The 20,602-nt window shown below is 39.1% G+C and overlaps 1 protein-coding gene across 1 annotated transcript in view; it reads right to left on the bottom strand.

Annotated features, from left to right (window-relative positions):
• OTUD7A (OTU deubiquitinase 7A) overlaps positions 1 to 18,767 on the bottom strand; it is a 423,923-nt gene extending 405,156 nt beyond the window's left edge. The window contains exons 1-3 of the mRNA XM_053719344.1: positions 18,673 to 18,767; positions 17,928 to 17,991; positions 17,747 to 17,876 (exon numbers count right to left, since the gene is read on the bottom strand). Coding sequence (XP_053575319.1) covers positions 17,747 to 17,876; positions 17,928 to 17,991; positions 18,673 to 18,767 — 289 coding nt within the window. The remainder of the gene's footprint in view (positions 1 to 17,746; positions 17,877 to 17,927; positions 17,992 to 18,672) is intronic.
• Between the last annotated feature and the right edge of the window lie 1,835 nt (positions 18,768 to 20,602).

Here is a 20,602-nt window from a genome sequence, read left to right on the forward strand (position 1 = left end):
TAATGTAATTTTAGTATAAAAGTTAGGTTAGATTAATTTTTATTTTAATATAGTTTAATGTAATTTTAGTTTAAAAGTTAGGTTAGATTAATTATTAATGTAATATAGTTTAATGTAATTTTACTATAAAAGTTAGGGTACGTTAATTATTAATTTAATATAGTTTAATGTAATTTTATTATAATAGTTAGGGTAGGTTAATTATTAATTTAATATAGTCTAATGTAATTTTATTATAATAGTTAGGGTAGGTTAATTATTAGATTAATATAGTTTAATTTAATTTTAAAGGTAAGTTTAAATGTATTATAAGATAGGGATGAGTTAATATTTAATATAGCGGGTTGATAGGTTTAAGGGTTAATAGGTTAATTTAGTTTATGGCGATGTGGGGGGCTGGCGGTATAGGGGTTAATAACTTTATTTAGTTGCGGCGGGATAGGGGTTAATAACTTTATGTAGGTGGTGGCGGTGTCTGGAGCGGCAGATTAGGGATTAATAAGTATAATGTAGGTGGTGCCGGTATAGGGGGTGGCAGATTAGGGGTTAATAAGTATAATGTAGGGGGCGGCAGTATAGGGGGTGGCAGATTAGGCGTTAATAAGTATAATATAGGTGGCGGCGGTATAGGGGGTGGCAGATTAGGGGTTAATAAGTATAATGTAGGTGGTGGTGGTATAGGGGGTGGCACATTAGGGGTTAATAAGTATAATGTAGGTGGTGGTGGTATAGGGGGTGGCACATTAGGGGTTAATAAGTATAATATAGGTGGTGGTGGTGGTATAGGGGGTGGCAGATTATGGGTTAGTAAGTATAATGTAAGTGATGGTGGTATAGGGGGTGGCACATTAGGGGTTAATAAGTATAATGTAGGTGGCGGCGGTGTAGGGCCGGCAGATTAGGGGTGTTTAGACTCGGGGTACATGTTAGGGTGTTAGGTGTAAACGTTAATTTTATTCTCCCATAGGAATCAATGGGATATCGGGCAGCAGCGAACATAAGCTTTCGCTGCTTTCAGACTCCCATTGATTCCTATGGCATCCACCTCTTCCAGGGTGGCGGATTGAAAACCAGGTACGCTGGGCCGGAATAGTAGTGAGCGTACCTGGTAGTTATTTGTTAACTAGCAAAAGTAGTCAGATAGTGCCGAATTTGCATTCGGAACATCTGTAGTGACATAAGCATCGATCTGTGTCGGACTGTGACCGGCGGATTGTATGTTACGTCACAAAATTCTACTTTTGCCGGTCTGTAGGCTTTGATAACTAAAGGGGATCAGGCTCTGCACAATTACGCTGCGGAATTCCAGCATATCTGCGGTTGACGGCTTGATAAATAGGCCCCACTATGTATTTATTTTATTTAATTTGGTGCTGTTTTCCCATAATATGAAAATGTTTCTGAGAGCTCTTTTTGGGGTATAGCATGAAAAGGGCCTAGCTGCCCTTGAGTACTTCTTGCTGAATTGTTATAACTATTCTGAGAGTACTATACAAATGAATATTCTAAAAAATATGTAAAGAAGAGCGCCTCATAGTGCAGTTTATCCAAAGATAATTTTTACTACTCACAAGGGGGTGTGCACTAATAAAGTGCAATATGCGCAGGCTGGGATTTGCAGTCTCCAGCTGACTGATTGGGGCAAGGTCTCCCTCAGAATTCAGTAGACTGGATGTTGTAGCCTTTTAAAACATAAAGGACACAGAACTTCTCCTAGTGCAGGTTAAACTTTTAACAGAATGATTCCAAGAAAGTATACAAAATAGGTACTCACCTTCCAGTTTGCACAATTAAATTGTGCAAACAAGGAAGGCTGGATGTTACAGACACTAGCTGTCTGAATCAGGTCTCCCTGGATTGTTCTTTCAAATGGTTTGAACAAGTGGTGTAAGGTGCTCCAAAGTGAAAAAGTAGTTAAAAAACAGACTACTTAAAGGGACATGAAACCCACATTTTTTATTGTATGATTTAGAAAGAGTAAACCATTTTAAACAACTTTCTAATTGACTTCTATTATCTAATTTGCTTTATTCTTTAGATATGCTTTGCTGAAAAGCATATCTATATAGGCTTAGTAGCGGCTGATTGGTGGTATTTACATAGATGCCTCATGTGACTGGCTCACCCATGTGTATTGCTATTTCTTCAAAAAAGAATATCTAAAGAATGAAGCAAATTAGATAATAGAAGTAAAATTGGAATGTTGTTTAAAATTGTATTCTCTACCTGAGTAATGAAAGAAAAAATTTGGGTTAGTGTCCCTTTAAAAATCACAGTTTTATTTAAAAAAAAAAAATATAAAACATGCAACGCGTTTCTCAGCTGACTAGCTATTTCATCAGGCATGTAACAAGTGTAAATGAGGAGCACAATATACACACACATATGTTCCAATTAATTACCATAGGGCCAATAGAGCTAAGGTAGGCGTGTTTACAACTATATTTCTTTCATAAGATATGGTGAGTCCACAGCATCATCAATTACTGTTGGGAATATCACTCCTGGCCAGCAAGAGGAGGCAAAGACACAGCCAAGCTGTTAAGTATGACTCCCCTTCCCACTAACTCCAGTCATTCTCTTTGCCTTCGGTGCAAGGAGGAGGTGAAATTTTGGTGTCTGAAGAAATTGGATTTATTTCACTTCAATCAAGATTGTATTATTTTAGAACAGAGTAGGTTACACTGTTCCTTCTCCTTTTTAAGGATTGGGTCTAGCCGTACTCCACATTAGTCTCTTCAGTAAGGGCAGAGGTGGCTTTAAAGCGGTTAAGAGCTTGTAAGGTGGGCCTTGCTGCGTTTTCCTAACATATTTGCTGCTCTTTCTACAGGTCTCTGTGAGGAGATGTGTCCTCTCATGCTCATGGAGATGTGTAAGCTGCCCTCCTGCCGGACGGCTAGAGGTAGGTATATGCCTTTTGTTCTCTAAGTTTGGGAGACTGTGCACTTTAAAAGGATCTGCAGACATTTATGGGGACATAATAATATCCAAGTTTGGATGCTTATGTGAGAGAGACTACTTCCCCTTTATTGGTGATGAAGTAGTTAAGTAGTTATGTGGGGCTCGTTTTTATCGGACTAATTTCAGCAGACCAGGTTAATCCTGTAAGCCTGTTATGGACTTATGTGTGTGTATGAAACATACAAAGTGTGCGCTATGTTTTGCAGTTAGATTCACTTCTCAGCTGACAAGACAAGTAGAATTATTGTGTCTTCCTTTTTGCCCTTCCGTTCCTAGTCGGAGCGGTGTTGACTGTGACTGTCATTTAATTTTGGTGCAGAAACATTCTGCTCTTGTTTCTGCGTGTCTGGTTTCTTGGTGTAGTTGTGACTCTGCCCTCTTTCTTTGTCTAAGGAATGGAGCGGCGCCATTTTCAGCCTTTGGCTGAGTCCAGTCACGTGTCACCGCCTCCTTATCAGTCTGTGAACAGAGTAGTGAATTTGGCTTCAGCTTCTGAGTGTAAGAGACTCAGTAGTCTAAGAGGTTATAGTCTCTTTATAAACCAATTGGGACCTGGTTACGTTTTCTGGAGATATTATTAAATCTCTCTTTTTGTTTCTTTTAAAGTGACAGTGCATGGAAAGTCCTTAATGTACTTAATGTATTTAAAGTTTAATACATAAATGTATGGGCATTTCTTGCCATTTTTGGCACAGGGGTCTGTTTTTTATATAATTAAAGTAATAACGCATTTTTAGATAAAATAAATTGTTGCATAACTTATTGTGTTAAAGTGCAATTTGTTGCACCGGATTAAACAGACTTTAAGATTTGTTTATTTTCTGAGCCTCATGTCTCTTAGGATGATGCTATTCCAGCGATGCTGCAGCTTTCTCCTCAAGCTTTTTCCCCGTCTCCTATATTTAAAAAGATGTTTTCTGTTGCTGTCTCCATTAAATATCAGGGTGCACTGTGCCTAAAGTAGTAGTTCATTTCTACTCTGGCTAAGAGAACTGCGTTGCCTAGAGAGGATAGCTGTTCTTCTCAAGATCAATAGACTAAGCTGGAGGCTTACATGGAAGTTTGTATTGCCACTGTGTCAAGTGCGGCATCTTATTGGTGCGACGCCTTGTCTGGTTCAAATTTGGTAGGGACTCCTTTGGAGGAGATTCAGAACAGAATTTAGGCTCTTAAGCTAGCCAATTCTTTTATCTCTGATGATACCATGCAAGTTTTAAGCTGGGAGCCAAGATATCTAGCTTTGCTGTGCTAGCCCGTGGGGCGCTATGACTTTATCTTGGTCATTGGATTTTTATTCCTGAGTCTAAGTTTCTGGCGCTTCCTTACAAGGGTAAGACCTTGTTTGGTCCTTATCTGACAAGAATATATCTGATATTAAGGGTGGAAAAAGGTCCTTTCTACCGCAAGACTAGATGAATAGACCTTAAGGAGTTTGCCCCCAATCCGCGATCGCTCCAATTGGGGAGCTGAATCTCTCTGTTTGTCTTCAAACATGGATACAAGATGTCTCAGATAGACCGCAGACATAGTATCGCAGGGATTCTACATAGAATTCATACCTTTCCTCCCTGAGGCAGGTTCTACCGCCTCAATTTTATCTGCAGGCCAGATAACAGTGAGGCATTTTTGTTGTGCGTTTGGGACTTCAATTCCCTGTGAGTGATAGTTTCAGTTCCTGTAAGGGAGCAGGGTCTAGGCTGTTATTCATTCTTGTTTGTGGTTCCCGAAAGAGAGGGATTTCTGTCTCAACAAGTTGTCTCAGGGTACCGTTCTTCTAATGGAAACCAGTGGTTCCAATCTTGCTTTGGTCTAGGAGGGTCAGTTCATGGTGACCATAGACCTGGAGGACGCGTATTTTCAAGTTCCTGAGATTCTGTCAAAAACTTTCAGTTTGGGGCTCTTCCCTCCATTTGGCCTTGCCATTGCTCTCAGAGGGGGCTATTTTGGCAGTGTCAGGTTTCAGGGAATTGCTGTGATGCCCTTCCTGGGCGTCTTAATGGTTCAGGTGCCATCTTTTCAACAAGCAAACGCTCATACAGAGATCTTGTTGTCTTTCTTCATTCCCACAGATGGATGAAGATGAGTTCCCTTGTTTCCTGCTACAGGGGTAGTTTTCTTAGGGACCATATTAGTTTCCTTTTCTCTGAAAATATTTTTGACAAGGGTCAGAAAATAGATCATTCTTTCCTCTTGCCTCTTTCGGTACTCTTCTGTTTGGTCCTTCAGTGGTTCAATGTATGGAGGTATTTGGTCTGATGGTTGCTTTGCTTGATTCCATCTAAGAGTATGCTGTTCTGCATATTCAGATAGTGTACCGGGATCTTGTGGCTCTGTCTCGGAGGATAGATCTAGATCTGTTGACATGAGTTTCTTCCTTGTTGATCAGAGAGAGGGAATTAGTGGTAGAGCGCTCGCTTAGTTTGCAAGATGTAGGGGGATCATTGCCCGTATTCTCCAGAATCTTTTGGTTTTCTCAGGAGCATCTGTCTCAGGGCACATGCTTCCGGAGACCTTTCTGAGTAAAAGTGACCATGGTCGCTAGCCTGTTGGGTTGGTGACTATGGACTTGGGAAGTTTCTGCTCTTCCCATAACCATCGTGGAGTTGAGAGCGATCTACAATGTTCTGATGGCTTGGTCTCAGTTGTCTTAACCGGTTTTTCAGGGTCTAGTTGAACAATTTTTCCTCAGTTGCTTACATTAACCTCCTGGGAGGAACCTGGAGTTCCTTTGCCATTATTGGTGTGGATTGTCCATTGGTTGGATGGTTACATTTGTTGTTTGTCCACTATTCACATTTCAGGAGTGAATACCGGGAGCAGACTTCTTGAGCAGTCAGGTTTTTCATCCAGGGGAGTGGGTGCTTCTCCCAGAGGTGTTCTCCAGGTTATCCCTCAAATGGGGGGTGCTGGAGTTGGAGATGGCATAACACCAAGCTTCCAAGTTATGTTAAAGGTCAAGAGATCAGCAGGCTGTTCTGTTAAATACCCTGGTGGTTCCTTTGGATTTGAGTCTGACCTCCCTGTTCCTCAGTTGCTCTCCTTCCAGGAGTCATTGCTCGTATCAAATGAGAGTGAAAATCTGTAATTTAATAGTTCCTGCAAAGTCTCGCAGGATCTGGTATACAGACCTAGCGGAGATGTATTTCTTCCACCCTGGGGGTTGTTCCTGAGGCTTTCTGCTTGGAGATTGAATGCTTAGTTCTGTCTAAGCGTGGATTTTCTGATTCGGTCATTAAGACCATGATTCAGGCTTGCACGCCTGTTACTGGTAACTTTTGCCATAATGTATGGCGTAAATTTCCTGATCGGTGTGAATCCCAGAACTACTCTTGGAAGTAGGGTCAGGATTCCTAGGGGTTTTGCCCTTTCTTTGGGAAGGTCTGGAGGATGGGTTGTTAGTCAGTTCTCTGAAGGGTCAGATTTCTGCGTGCCCCTTTTTTTACAAAAGTGTCTGGCGGATGTGGCAGACGTGTAATCTTTTTGTCAGATCCTGGTTTGTATCAGGCCTGTGTTTAAGTCTTTTACTCCTTTTGGAACTTTAACCTTGTTTTAAGGTTTTGTTGCAGGCTCAGTTTGAGCCATTGCATTCCATAGATTTAAAATTTTTATCTTGGAAGTTTTCTTTTTTGCTATATCTTCTGCTCGGAGAGTTTAGGTACTCTCGGCTTTGCAGTGTGATTCGCTTTATCTTATTTTGGATAAGGCGGTTATTTATCCTAAGTGGAAATATTGTTTGGGAATTTGTTGTTCCCTCTCTGTGTCCTCATTCTTATCTCTTGAGGAACATGTGTGCACAATTGGATGTTGTGCGTGCTTAATATTTTTTTCTTCTCTTTTTGTTTGTTTTCTCTGTAACAGAAAGTTACTGCTACTTCTCTTTTCACTGGTTGAGAAGTTTAATTTGTTTGTTTTTCAGACTGCGGGGCTGCAGTCCCCTGAGAGAGTTATGGCTCATTACAGGAGGGCTGTCTCTTCTTCTTGGGCCTTCACAGATGAAGCTTCTGTGGATCGGTTTGGCAAGGCAGCAACTTGGTCATCTTTACATACTTTTGCCAAATTTGATCAATTTAAAGTTTTTGCCTCGGACGAGGTTTCTTTTGGAGGAAAAGTTCTTCAAGCGGTGGTGCCTTCTGTTTAGGTTACTTGTCTTGTCCCTCCCTAATAATCTGTGTCCTGTAGCTTGGGTATTGGTTCCCAACAGTAATTGATGATGCCGTCGACTCACCATATCTTAGGAAAGAAAACAAAATTTATGGTTACCTGATACATTTCTTTCTTTCCGGATATGGTGAATCCACGGCCCCGCCCTTTATTTTAAGGCAGTTATTTTTAACTAAAACCTCAGACACCTCTACACCTTGTGTTGCTCCTTTTTTCTACATTTACCTTTGGTAGAATGATTGGGGTTTGTGGGAAGGGGAGTGTAAATTAACAGCTTGGCTGTGGTGCTCTTTGCCTCCTCCTGCTGGCCAGGAGTGATATTCCCAACAGTAATTTATGATGCCGTGGACTCACCATATCCGGAAATAAATAAATTTATCAGGTAAGCATAAATTTTGTTTTCCAATATGCAATTTTAGGAAAATGTATATATAAAAAACTATAGAAACAATTAAAACATGAATATAAACAATGTTAAAAATATGTGGGATAAAATAAAATACATACAATCCAAAAATTATACCTAATGCAAATTTGATTTTCATCTTAACTGATTGCTGTTTTTTTTATAGAATTCTATTGGTTCATAGTGAATCACATGTTTCTCTTTTAGTAAAACTTCCAAACGGGTCCTATAATTTTTTAGCCAATTTTTGTTGATATATATTAGTAATATATGCCCTAAAACCTGAGATTCTGATCAATAATGACTGTATCATCACTCAGGAATGTGTGTGCTAATTATAACTGATATCGTATGTTTTTGGGGGTGTTGTCTGACTATAACCAATAGATGTTTGCTTTTGGAGGAGGCATATTATACTTTGTAAGATTTGTGTGCATAATATACTCACAACCTTCATAGTTAGGGAATGTTTGTTATGCTTAGTCGTAAGTGGACGTGATTGTGACAAAAGTTGGCGATAGCCAATCGGATGCTTTCAAAAACGGCACTGAGTGTAGCCACTCAAATATTTGTGAAATCGGCACTAGGTTGTAATAAAAATTTAGGTAGAATTTCTAGATGCTATGCTATGATATTTGTTCACGTGATCAACTCTACTATAATCACTCCCACTTCTGATCATGTGAACAAATATCATAGCATAGCATCTAGAAATGGTAATTTAGATAATATTTGTATTCTAATTTAGAAATTTCTTTATTTTGATGTTAAATTCCCATGTTGACAAAATAATCTCGCTAGTGTTGCATTATGATCACACCCTATATCTTTGGCAATTCTCCCTAAATTTTTATTACAATCTAGTGCTGATTTCACAAGTATTTGAGTGGCTACGCAGTTTTTGAAAGCATCCGATTGGCTATCGCCAACTTTCGTCACAATAACGCCCACTTACAACTAAGCATAACAAACATTCCCTAACTATGAAGGTTGTGAGTATATTATGCACACAAATCTTACAAAGTATAATATGCCTCCTCCAAAAGCAAACATCTATTGGTTAAAGACAGACAACACCCGCCAAACATACAATATCAGTTATACTTAGCACACACATTCCTGAGTGATGATACAGTCATATTTGATGAGAATCTCAGGTCTTAGGGCCTATATTACTAATATATATCAACAAAAATTGGCTAAAAAATTATGGGACCCGTTTGGAAGTTTTGCCAAACAAGAAACATCAGTTGTTAAGATGAAAATCAAATTTGTATTAGATATAATTTTTGGATTGTATATATTCTATTTTATCCCACATATTTTTAACATTGTTTATATTCATGTTTTAATTGTTTATATAGTTTTTTTTATATAAATTTTCCTAAAAATATAGTTGTAAACACGCCTACCTTAGCCCTATTGGCCCTATGGTAATTAATTTTGAACATATGTGTGTGTATATATTGTGCTCCTCATTTACACTTGTTACATGCCTGATGAAACAGCTAGTCAGCTGAGATACAAATGAATATTGTTAGTCACCGGATACCTACTTACACATAATTACTTTTTTTTTTAGGGGAAATACTACCCCCAGAAATGTGCTATTGGCTATTGGCACAAAGTTTGCGACCTCTTATGCCAACCTATATTTGTGTTGGTGGGAGCTGTTCGCGCATCTTTATAGATACTAATCCCTTCAGACAACACATTATTTATTTGGAGGATATATTGATTATTTAATCTTTATTTCGCAAATAGATGCTGAATCTGTTAAGGAGTTTAATAAATATGTTCAATAAAATGACATGAATTTGCAGTTTACAGTTGAACATAGTTATTATCACTTAAACTTTTGGGACATATCCCTATCGCCTAATCTTAGCACTGGTGACATTTTTAGCAGGGTTACACCGTAAACCTGTGGCTGGTAACAATAATTTGAATTTTCAGCCTTGCCTTCAACCGCATCTCATTAAGTCTATACCTAAAAGTCAACTTATTCTGGTCAAGAGGAACTGTACTAGCACAGATACTTGCACAGGCAACTTGCAACATGCACAAGCAACTTTGGATAGACTGTCTGAGAGGGGTTATGATAAAACCTTATTTGAGAAAACTAAGACCTTATTCCACGCCAACAATTTTTGCAATACAAACAAAACAATCACTTTGATTGCCAATATCAAGCCAGTCAATTTTATGAACTTCATTTTTTTGTCACCACATATAGTACCAAATTCAATCAAATATGTGGTATCATTAAACAACATCTGCCCATTTTACATAGTGACCCTATACTATATAAGATAGTACAAAATGGTTGTAAATTCATACCTAAAAGTGCAAAGACACTTAGAAATATTCGATTCCTTTCTATGTTAACCAATACCAGTTGGCTCACACAAAGAAAAGACTGCTACAAATGTTACAAATGTTGTGCGTCCCGATGTTAAACGTTTTCAATCATAGGCCCTAAATAAGGAATTTAATATTAGATACTTATTTAACTGTAACACAACCCATGTCATGCATTTACTCATTTGTATGGGATCCAAAAAAAAATATACAAGTCGTAAAGTCGTAAAAAAAAAACAGCTCTCAGACACAGGTTCCTAGAAAATGTTAGGGCAATTGAGGACCCTGATTCCCTAAGACCTATGTGGCAATAGAGAGTTAAAATTGGATTAAAGGGAAGTCTTTTGGATTTTCCACCTTAAAACACGCTTCCCACGCGGCTTAAATTCTCAGATAGATGTTAATTTATTTATTAAGCAATGAAATGCAATAACTGTTGAATGTCAATTTTAACAAAATAATATTAATAAAGTTGGACCTTTTTGGTCGGGTCACCTTTCTGAGTGCTGGGACTTTGGGTTGCTGTGGATTTGATCAGCCTATCCAGGGGCTACTCTCTGAGCACCTAACTTACACTACCTCTGCTAGTGTGTCAACACGGAATATCACTCAGAAACCTCTGCATTTGTAGTTTAATAAAATATTCACTCTTTGAAAGGAAATTAAGGTGTAGCATTTCTCCTATCTGTTGATTTGAGTCACAAGTAAAATATTGCATAATTATATACATTTTCTAATATTTCCAATTAAGGAGACCAGAAAATACACAAGAAGTAACATATTAATCACAGGTGCCAATAAATATGGATGTATACTTGACAGAAAATTGTTTTTTTACACTCAAAGTAGAACCACATTCCATACTAGTGGGTATACATCCCCTATATACAGTATATGCCTTTCTTTCCAACTGGCATACATTTGCACATAACTATGCATGGAAATGGTAAGATAGAGGCAACCCCCATGTTCTTGATAATGGCTCTGAGCAAAAAGACCAGACAAAATGCATAAACAGAAAACATCTGTAAATCATACTTTGAACGTTAAGAAATTTAATTTTTTGTGAGTATACATCTTGTATTCTTTCACACTCTTTCCATTTTTGGGACTGATATGACTGATGGTTAAGTACCAAAACTACCAATAGGTAGTTCAGCTAATGGGAAAGAGTCCACAGCCGCATTCATTACATATGGGAAATTTATACCCAAGCCAAAGAGGACACAGAATGCCAAGACGGGAGGGTAAGAGGCAGACCATTGAAGGCACCCACCGAAAAAACATATTCCTAGAAAACAAAGTCCCGTTTCATCCGAAAACTGGGAACAACATCAATGAAAGAAAAAAAAAACGACCCCGTGGATGCAAAACCACCGACAGTCCAAAGGACCTGGACAGTTACCACGAGTAGATGCAACCAAGACCCCGGCCTTGAAGACCCCACTCAGGGGCAATAACCCAGTCACAGCCCCGATCATCACCACCGATCAGGATCTCAAAGGGAAAATCCCTTACCACAGTCAAGACCCACACCCAGTCCACAATAAACTGAGGATGCCTCACAAGCTAGAAAAAAACTTCCGCAGCCGAAGAACGATCAAGAAAAAGATGACCATGCTAAAAGTGTGAGAGAGGAAGCACAGCCGCTACCTGAAGGAACACAAAACATCATGCTCCTTCATAACCTAGACAGCGTGGAGCAACACCACTATAGGCCGCAGAGCAGCCAAAACTCATCCGAGAACCAATCCTCTCGACAACCGAGTAATCCCTAAGGATCCCACTCCTCTAGAGGAAGCAAAGAAACTCCTCTTTTGGACCCTTAAAAGTTTGCTAGCAACCAAGGTGCAATAGTATCAGCGTAGTCAAACTGCAAAACCACTGCTCACTAGGTAGCGAAGCTAACCATCAGGCTCTTACCGCTGACAATAAGGCCTCACCCCCACACAAAGGGAGGGAGATAAAAACAAACAGGCACGTGTTGAGAAAGAGTGACCAGAACCCAGGGATAATTCCCACAAACCAGAGAACACAGAATCCCAAAGGGCAAGTCCACAAGGCAACAAAAATATTGTACTGCACATACCTCATTTGCGGGAGACCCCGCATGCTATTACCATTTTCTGAAGTTACCCCACTCCTCAGAATGTCGAGAACAGCCAGTGGATCTTAGTTACGCCTGCTAAGATCATAGAAAACGCAGGCAGTGTCTTCTTCCAAATACTGCCTGAGATAGAAAAACAGCACACTCCGGTGCCATTTAAAATAACAAACTTTTGATTGAAGAATAATTAAGTAAAAACTCCAGCTCCTCTCGCGACCTCCTTCTTTGTTGAGGGTTGCAAGAGAATGACTGGATATGACATGTGAGGGGAGGAGCTATATAGCAGCTCTGCTTGGGTGATCCTCTTGCAACTTCCTATTGGGAAGGAGAATATATCCCATAAGTAATGGATGACCCGTGGACTGAACACACTTAACAAGAGAAAGAAGGCCCAGAAGCCCATCCACAGGTACCCAATCTTCCAACAATTCCAAATTCCCCAAGGAGAACAATGGACCCCATCCTGACCCAACCCCCAATGGGATAACAGGGACTTAAGTAGAGATAGCCAGAACTTGGACTGACAGAACCCTAGACTCCGCTCTCCAACCTATGATGAGATCCGAGAAGAAGGGGTCAGATTCCACTTGTCAGGACCCGGGCCCCCTTCCCCCAGAAACACCAGTGGTAACACCGGAGAAACCAGGTGAGCTGCAACCTCCAAGATCCCATCAGAGCATCAAAAGCTCCCAGAAGCGGAGGTAGGAGCAACTAGCCACAACACCCGGACCAGACCTATACTAGCCACCCGACAGTACCTAGTCTCTAGGAGAACCACCAATGGCAGCCCAAAAAGGCCTAGAACCACACACAGCAGCAAGAACTGCACCCCTCAGGTCGGGGATGCAAAGGGACGTGGTGGGACTCCACTGGCCCATGTCTCTGGAGCACACTGATACAGCCAGCCCAAGCACTCATTACATCCAGACCCAAAGGTCGCGAGGACAAGAGTAGTTTATAAAAACAAACAACAAAAACAAGTGAACCAGTAGTTCCTACCGGACCAGCCAAGCGCAACATGCGTCACTAACAATCAATAGTATACACACCAACTCCAGATGAAAACCCGGGAACGACTTCCTTGGAAGAACTAAATCCAAGCAATCCCAGAATTCTCATAGGAAAAGAATATAAAGTAAATAAATCCGACTCGGATAAAATAAACAAGGGCACCCGAAGGCATCTGCCCAGAAGGAACTATGTCTCCGCAGGACCTGCCAAACAGCGACCGGAACCCTCAGAATAAAAGGCTGGGAAAGCTCTTAATAGACCGACCGGAGATAAGATTATCCCCATTAATCTATACAGAAGAACAGTGCGAGAACTGAGAAGCCCCGGACGATAAAGGAAAGGATCCCCCAATAGGTCAAAAAGACGTTGTAGTAGGACACGCAGCCGCACAATCCTATAATGAAAAGAACAACAAGGAGGAACAATCACCCCTGGGGGGAATATTACAATGCCATTCACGGTCTAAACACCCGGGATAGGCAGGCAGGCACATAACTGCAAAAATATTAAAACGAAAATGTCCCGCCATCCCTGGGGGAAACAATCCACCCTGTGCGGAGGAGACATCAAAGTCAGGGTCACCTGCGAAAGCAAAAGGAGTGTGCGATTGGGAAAGTGCCTCCCGAGGAACAGAGCTCCCGGAGGCCGATGGCTCAACAGGCACAAGGGACACGAGGGACCCGACCAACCATGCAGGCACAAGACATAAGAGTGGTAGACTTGTGACAATGGGTTTAAATGACAATCCTCATCCGAGGACGACTCATACAATAGTCCTGGCATCAGAATCCTTCATGGCTAGGACTAATATAAATGCACAATATTGAAAAAAAACGACTCGGTCAGGAATGCGGAAGAGGAAGAAACCCCGCCCAAGCGTAAACACGCACGGCCAGCAGATGCCCCGTGAAATTCAAAAAGCGTGCCACCGAAAGGTGGCACAAATAGGCCCATATAAAATGATAAGCAAGTCTAAACCAACAGGCATATACTCATAACTCAAAGGTTTTAGTCCTAGGCCGTGCAATCACAAGCCCAGAAAAAAGCCACTATGCACCGCATAGATTAACGCTTCTTGTCTCAGTCTCAGAGCCCATACACACATAGCCAATGCAGGTTGAATCGCATAAGAAACATGTTAAGAGACCCCTTCCCCGTTCACCAATCCACCCTAAGGAGGAAATATCCCTTGATTCCAAGATCTGTACTGAAGGTACCTCAGCGAGGCCCATACTATACTGTCATAAAAAATCACATTACAGACAATGTTATAAAATGAAACTATCTTACCGGAATCAAGCCGTGGAACAGGAACACGGCTCTTCAAGTGTGATGAATAGTAGCAGCGCCTCCGTCATAGACTCGAAAGAAGACAGCAGGTAGCGAAGCGAAGTTCGACAATGCCAAATGCTAAAAGGAGCTGTTATAACGAGTGGGGATGGTGTCGCAGTGGAAGCTCCCACTGCATCTCCGGACTCTAACTTTCGCCCAGGCATTTCACGAGAGGCTAACAGGACTACTTAAAACTCCTATCCCATGTCGAAGGGTAGCACCCTCCATAAGAGACATATTAACATTAAATAAAAGTATAACAAATAGAAAAAATAAGAAAAAAAAACTTCTGACACTTCTCTGCCAACCTCCTGGGACGAAAGGCAAAGAATGACTGTGGGATGAGGGAAGAAGGGAGGAGTATTTAAGCCTTTGGCTGGTGGGTCTTTGCCTCCTCCTGGTGGCCAGGTTCTTATTTCCCATAAGTTATGAATACGGCTGTGGACTCTTTCCCATTAGGAAGAAAAGAGCACTAAATGAAAGCTCTAAACCACATAAGGTAAACACAGTCCCAACCCAATGAAGGAAGCTCCTCTGGTTCATCTTTTTACCAGCAATAACAAGAAGGAAACCTCACCCAATAGGGAGCACTATAAGTAAAATACATACACATACACATATGCAAACACATTGCAGGGCGAACAGACTATAAGTTTTTTATAAAAGGTTTCTAGTAGTAAAAAAATAGTGTTCCATAACCACATACAATAGTACATGCTGTAACATTACTCTTAGAAACTTTAATATTCATTATCATCAATCACTTAACACTCTAAAATGGAGATCTTTCAATTTTAGGAATCATCATGCCATTAAAGGAACATACAAATGCAAATAAAATTGCAATATTGCAGCCACATAAATGTTGTACAAATGGGGATTGCACCTTTGTAACAATGATTTCAAAAGGAACTGCATGTTTATGACTGTGATTTTAAACGGAACTGCGACTTTGTGACCGGGCTTTTTGTAAACAGGATCGCGCCTTTGTGGCCAGGAGTTCAGTAATAATGCCAAAGTGAAAATCGCACACAATGTGAGTGTCAATTACAAACAAATATTTACAGAAAGACGTACATGTGTGTCCTGCCCACTGCAGACAGACTATACACTAAGGGTAAATAAAGCTTTAATAAATCTAAACCATGTATGTAAATACACCTCTAAAATGTCTGCTGTGGCCATTTCAGAGTGTCTTGCACATTTGCAACATAATATAATTATTCCAAATGGTCTCGAAAACCTGTTGAAAAGTATCAGAAAAAAATATTGTAAATGCAGAGAGATTTTTGCCTCCAGGTTAAAAACAGGGCTTTTATGGGCAAGCTGAAAACACACTATCCGCTATAAGAAATAGCCAAAATCCAATGTTGTGATTGTACTGAAATGAAAAGGGCCATTTTCAGGCAGAAAACCTTTAGAAAATAAATCAACCAATAGGTTTTGATTAACCCCATAGTAATTGTCAGCTCCAGAGCATCAATAAGCCATGGAAAATAATTTATGTGTGTAGCCACCAGTAGCTCCCAGTAGTGCATTGCTGCTCCTCTAGGTATGCATTAAACAAAATATCAACAAGGTACTGCTGTACACAATCTGTGTAGATGTTGGAGGATGTCGCCTTGTGTACAAGCCTTTTTTAATGATTCTTGACTAAAGGACTTCTGTTTTTACATGGATTGTGAGCGGCAGTACCTTGTTGATATTTTGTTTCTTAGCGGTTGGGGAACCACGCTTTCTGTCAGCACCCTGCTACTATGTATCAGACACACGCTTTGTTCCATATACTACGCTGATTACACTGATGGTGGCATGCATTAAACAAAGGTTACCAAGAGAACTAAGCAAATTTGATAATACAAGTAAATAGCAGAAAATTCTGCTGAAATTGCATGTTCTATCAAATCCATAAGCACTTAATTTTGACTTTCATGTCCCTTTAATGTCAGCAACGTTTTCCATAGTTCTTGTTCCTAAATTGTCCTAAATCTTCTGAAATATGCACAAGCTAGGTAGCATAACAGTAGCAGACAGGTTATCCAGCTTGTGTCAATGAGTTCAGGTCCAACAAAGCATGTTTTATTTTATTATATAATGTGAATATTTAAAATATATATATATACAGATAAATGTTAGTGTTTTGGCAACATATATATGTTCCTACTCTTAGAAACAACAGCTAAAAAATGTTCTTGGTTTATTGCATCCCTTACTTCTAAAATAAAACTCTGTGCCATGAGAAAATAACCTACAATGGACTAGATGACAAGTGGGGACAAGATAACGTGTGCATATTACAAGTTGAAAGTAAACAAATGCGCTTGAGCGCAAACAAAATTTGCGCTTGTCTGGTTATCGTGAGTGTAGACCTTGCACAACGTGTAAGGGTTGCGCGCTAACTTTATACTTTCAACTTGTAATACGCGCATTAACCCACACACGTTAAAAGATTACTTTCGGCTGCGTTAGCGAGCCAGAAAAAAAAAAAATTGCGCCCCACTTGTAATCTGGTACAATATCATTCCCGAGATCCAACACACAATAAACACAGATATGACTAAGAAAATGCAATAGAATGCCTTCTTATTTCTGACCTTTTAACAACAGGTTAAAAATGAGAAAGGTTACTAAGTGTAGACAAGCTCAATTTAAACATTTTCATTAAAAAAGGACATATACCCTAGCAATTCCTGTGACATATTAGTGGAATAATTTTTAACAAAAGTCTTTTTGTCTCTGATTTTTTTCATATAATTTCCCTTTAATATCGGAGGAAAGTAAAATCTATTCATTTATATCAGCCTTAAAGGGACAGTAAACACCTTGCAATTATAAGACATGTCTGTTGTGCTACTATGGAATAACGTATGTTTTAAAACAAATTAACATTCTTTTTACTGCAATTATTTTTCAATAACCCAACTCCACCCACAATTTGCCTTATTTGGAGGAGCCAATCTGGGCTTTAGTCAGCAGACAACAAGGCTAGTCACAGTCAAAAAGTTAGTACAATGTACTCTGTTTTACAGTTATCTGTTAAACCCAATTATGCACGGATATATAAGAGTTAAACTTGAGGTCAGCAGGGTGCTTTTCATATTCTGAGAATAAGAAACTGCTTAATTTTCTGGATACATTACATAAAAAGGGGGGAAAATAAATAATTAAATATATTGTAAAGTTTTTTTAATTATACACAACTAAACATTTTGTCTAAAAATGTCAATATGTTTACTGTCTCTTTAAGAGATAATACATCAATAATCAAAAAAAAGTGGGAATACAGTTCTTATGATCACACTTTTAAATATCTTATACACTAGTGCTAATATATTTTGATTAGACAAAACCATGAGAATTATAAATTTACCATAATAAAAATGAATAGGAATATGTGACAGCCCTACCTTCTAGCAAGTCCCTTGCCAGACCTGGTTCAGCCCCTGTGGACCGAACAAAGTCTGACAGGACTGCATCCATATCCAGAGTCATGTGATCATGTAGTGACGCTGCTTGGGCAGCAGCGGGGTCTTGAAACTAAAATATTTCCATCTACAAAAGAGACAAGAAGAGAAAAAAATGGTTAACCTCAACCACCATAGACCCATATTTCTTATGGCAAGACCATTTCACTTCTAACTTAGCTAACATACTAAATAAATAAATAAATAAAGACATTGTATAATGACAATGACAAATGAAAGTACAAGATGATAGATTAATATGCCCCATAATGCTGCACATAGACACACACAGACACATTATATATATATATATACTAAAATATGTTTTATTTTGTTTACTTTTTGCTCCATTTGACAAAGACTTGTGACATACACAAACAAACATACCCATATACACACACATAAGATAGATAGATAGATAGATAGATAGATAGATAGATAGATAGATAGATAGATAGATAGATAGAAGGATAGATATATAGATATTTTTACACAAAACACAACACACATAATTACAAAGACATATAACATGTACAAAGTAAATAAGTTAGAAAAAAATAGAAAATAAAAACACATGGAAAAAAAAGTAAAAGAGAATGTAAATTGCATAGTTGTAGTAACTATAAGCATGTTATAAATCAACTAAACTACATCATAACAAACAATAACAACTGGAAATCAAGCACTTGAAGCTAAATGTCATTGTGTTATGATCCAAAGTATTAATAAACAAAGGGAATTTCTTAATAGTGAGAGCAAATAAGTACAAATTCTACATAAAGTAAAAGGAAATCTATTTTCATTTACAAAATAGCTGTTATTTTTCTAGCAGAAAACATGTTTATGGTGAGCTGGTAGTGCCTGCTTACCGTGGGCTGCCTGTACCATGCCGCTCTTGCTCAGAAGAGCTCAGAAGAGCAATAATAGCTCCACTGGGTGACAATGACTCATTGCCCAGTAACATAAGCGCTGATGGAGTCTGACTTATAGCTACTAATATGCAAATACACAGTTGTTTTTCTGCTTTGAATGGAAATTTCTATTCCTGACAGTCTTTAGTAACATTTCAAGTAATTAAATCAATCTACAACTTTTCTGATAAGTAAAAAGGAGATCAATAAACCTCTTGACAGTAACTAAAACAGTTTTTTTTTTATGTAGGTCAAGTTAGGAGCTGAATTTGTACAGATGTAATAGTGTGCAATGTAGTATCGCGTAGAGACTTTTTCTTCCTAATGTCTATTGCAACATTATTTGTTACGTGAGGATGGATCATTCTGTGGGCCGATTCTGTAAAGCTCTTTGGGCTTGTGTGATTCTATAAGATATCTAGCTAGTATTATTAAAGGGATACTGAACCCATTTTTTTTCTTTCATGATTCAGATAGAGCATGCAATTTTAAGCAACTTTCTAATTTACTCCTGTTATCAATGTTTCTTCATTCTCTTGGTCTCTTTATTTGAAAAGGCAGGAATGTAATCTTACAAGCCAGCCCTACTTTAGTTCAGAACCTGGGTAGTGCTTGCTAATTGGTGGCTAAATGTAGCAAACAGCAAGAGCTACCTAGGGTGCTGAACTATAAAATGACTGACTTTTAAACTTATATTCCTACCTTTTCAAATAAAGATACCAAGAGAACAAAGAAAAGATGATATTAGGAGTAAATTAGAAAGTTGCTTAAAATTGCATGCTCTGTTTAAATCATGAAAGAACAAATTTAGTTTTTTTATAAAGGCAGTTTTTACCTTAAGAACAGTGTGTTCCGCAAAGGGGTGTTCCCTGCTTTTAAGGATGTGAAGGCGAAGCATATATTACAATAGGATTCACATAAAAAATATCATTAAAAATCATATAAAACACAGGCAATCATAATCATTTGTTGATTGTGCAATTCTACTGTGTTTAGTGGTCCTTTAATTTTTTAAAGTGTGCCCCATGCTCCGTGCTAACTTTGATCTCCCTTGAGTTCCATTACTTTCTAGGGGAGACATCTGTCAAATCCCAGGGACAGCCCCTGTTTTTTTACAGAATCCCGTGAGGGCAGATCCTACAAGTGTCGGAGTGGAAAACCACGAATGACTCAGCAAAGCTTTTTTAGTGTGGATCTAGATAGTCACAGAATACACCAGTGTGGGTTATAAACCATCTCAGCGCGGATCATCTGCTTGAGCGCAGGATATAAAGTATCCCAATCGAGTACCAGAATTACACATCCTCAGATCTTTTAATAAAACAATGTTTTGATGTTCAGAAATACAAAGATCTCATTACTCAGAATACAGAACCACTGCAAAACAGTGTTATTTATAGGCACATGCCGCCTTTCCCTGAGTATTTCCGCTAAAAATATATCAATGTGCATGTCACAAACTAATACAAGTGCAGACTGTAAACCCATCTTAAATGAAACAGAGTTCAGCTTATTGTTTCCATTTTTAGCAACCACTCAAACAAACTCTTGGTAAATGCTTACAAAGCACAAATAATAAGTGTGTTTTTCCCCCAAACTGATATCCACCTCACTATGGGCAAGATTACGAGTGAAGAACAAATGTTTGCATGCAAGCGATATCTGGTTTTTATGTTAATTTGCGAGCAAGTTAACTTGTGCTGGTATTACAAGTTAAAAGTAAATGCAGACATCCCAACTCTCCCGGAAGTTCTGTGAGACTCCCGCATTGAAATAGTGTCTCCCTGACGCCCGCAAACTAAACATAATATCCCAGAAACTCATGGTTAGGGAGCTTGGCTTGTCTGAGGGGCGGGGCTTGCTTTTACACACTGGCGCCTATTGGCTG

The sequence above is a fragment of the Bombina bombina genome, chromosome 6 (assembly GCF_027579735.1).
Source record: "Bombina bombina isolate aBomBom1 chromosome 6, aBomBom1.pri, whole genome shotgun sequence".
Taxonomy (NCBI): Eukaryota; Metazoa; Chordata; class Amphibia; order Anura; family Bombinatoridae; genus Bombina; species Bombina bombina.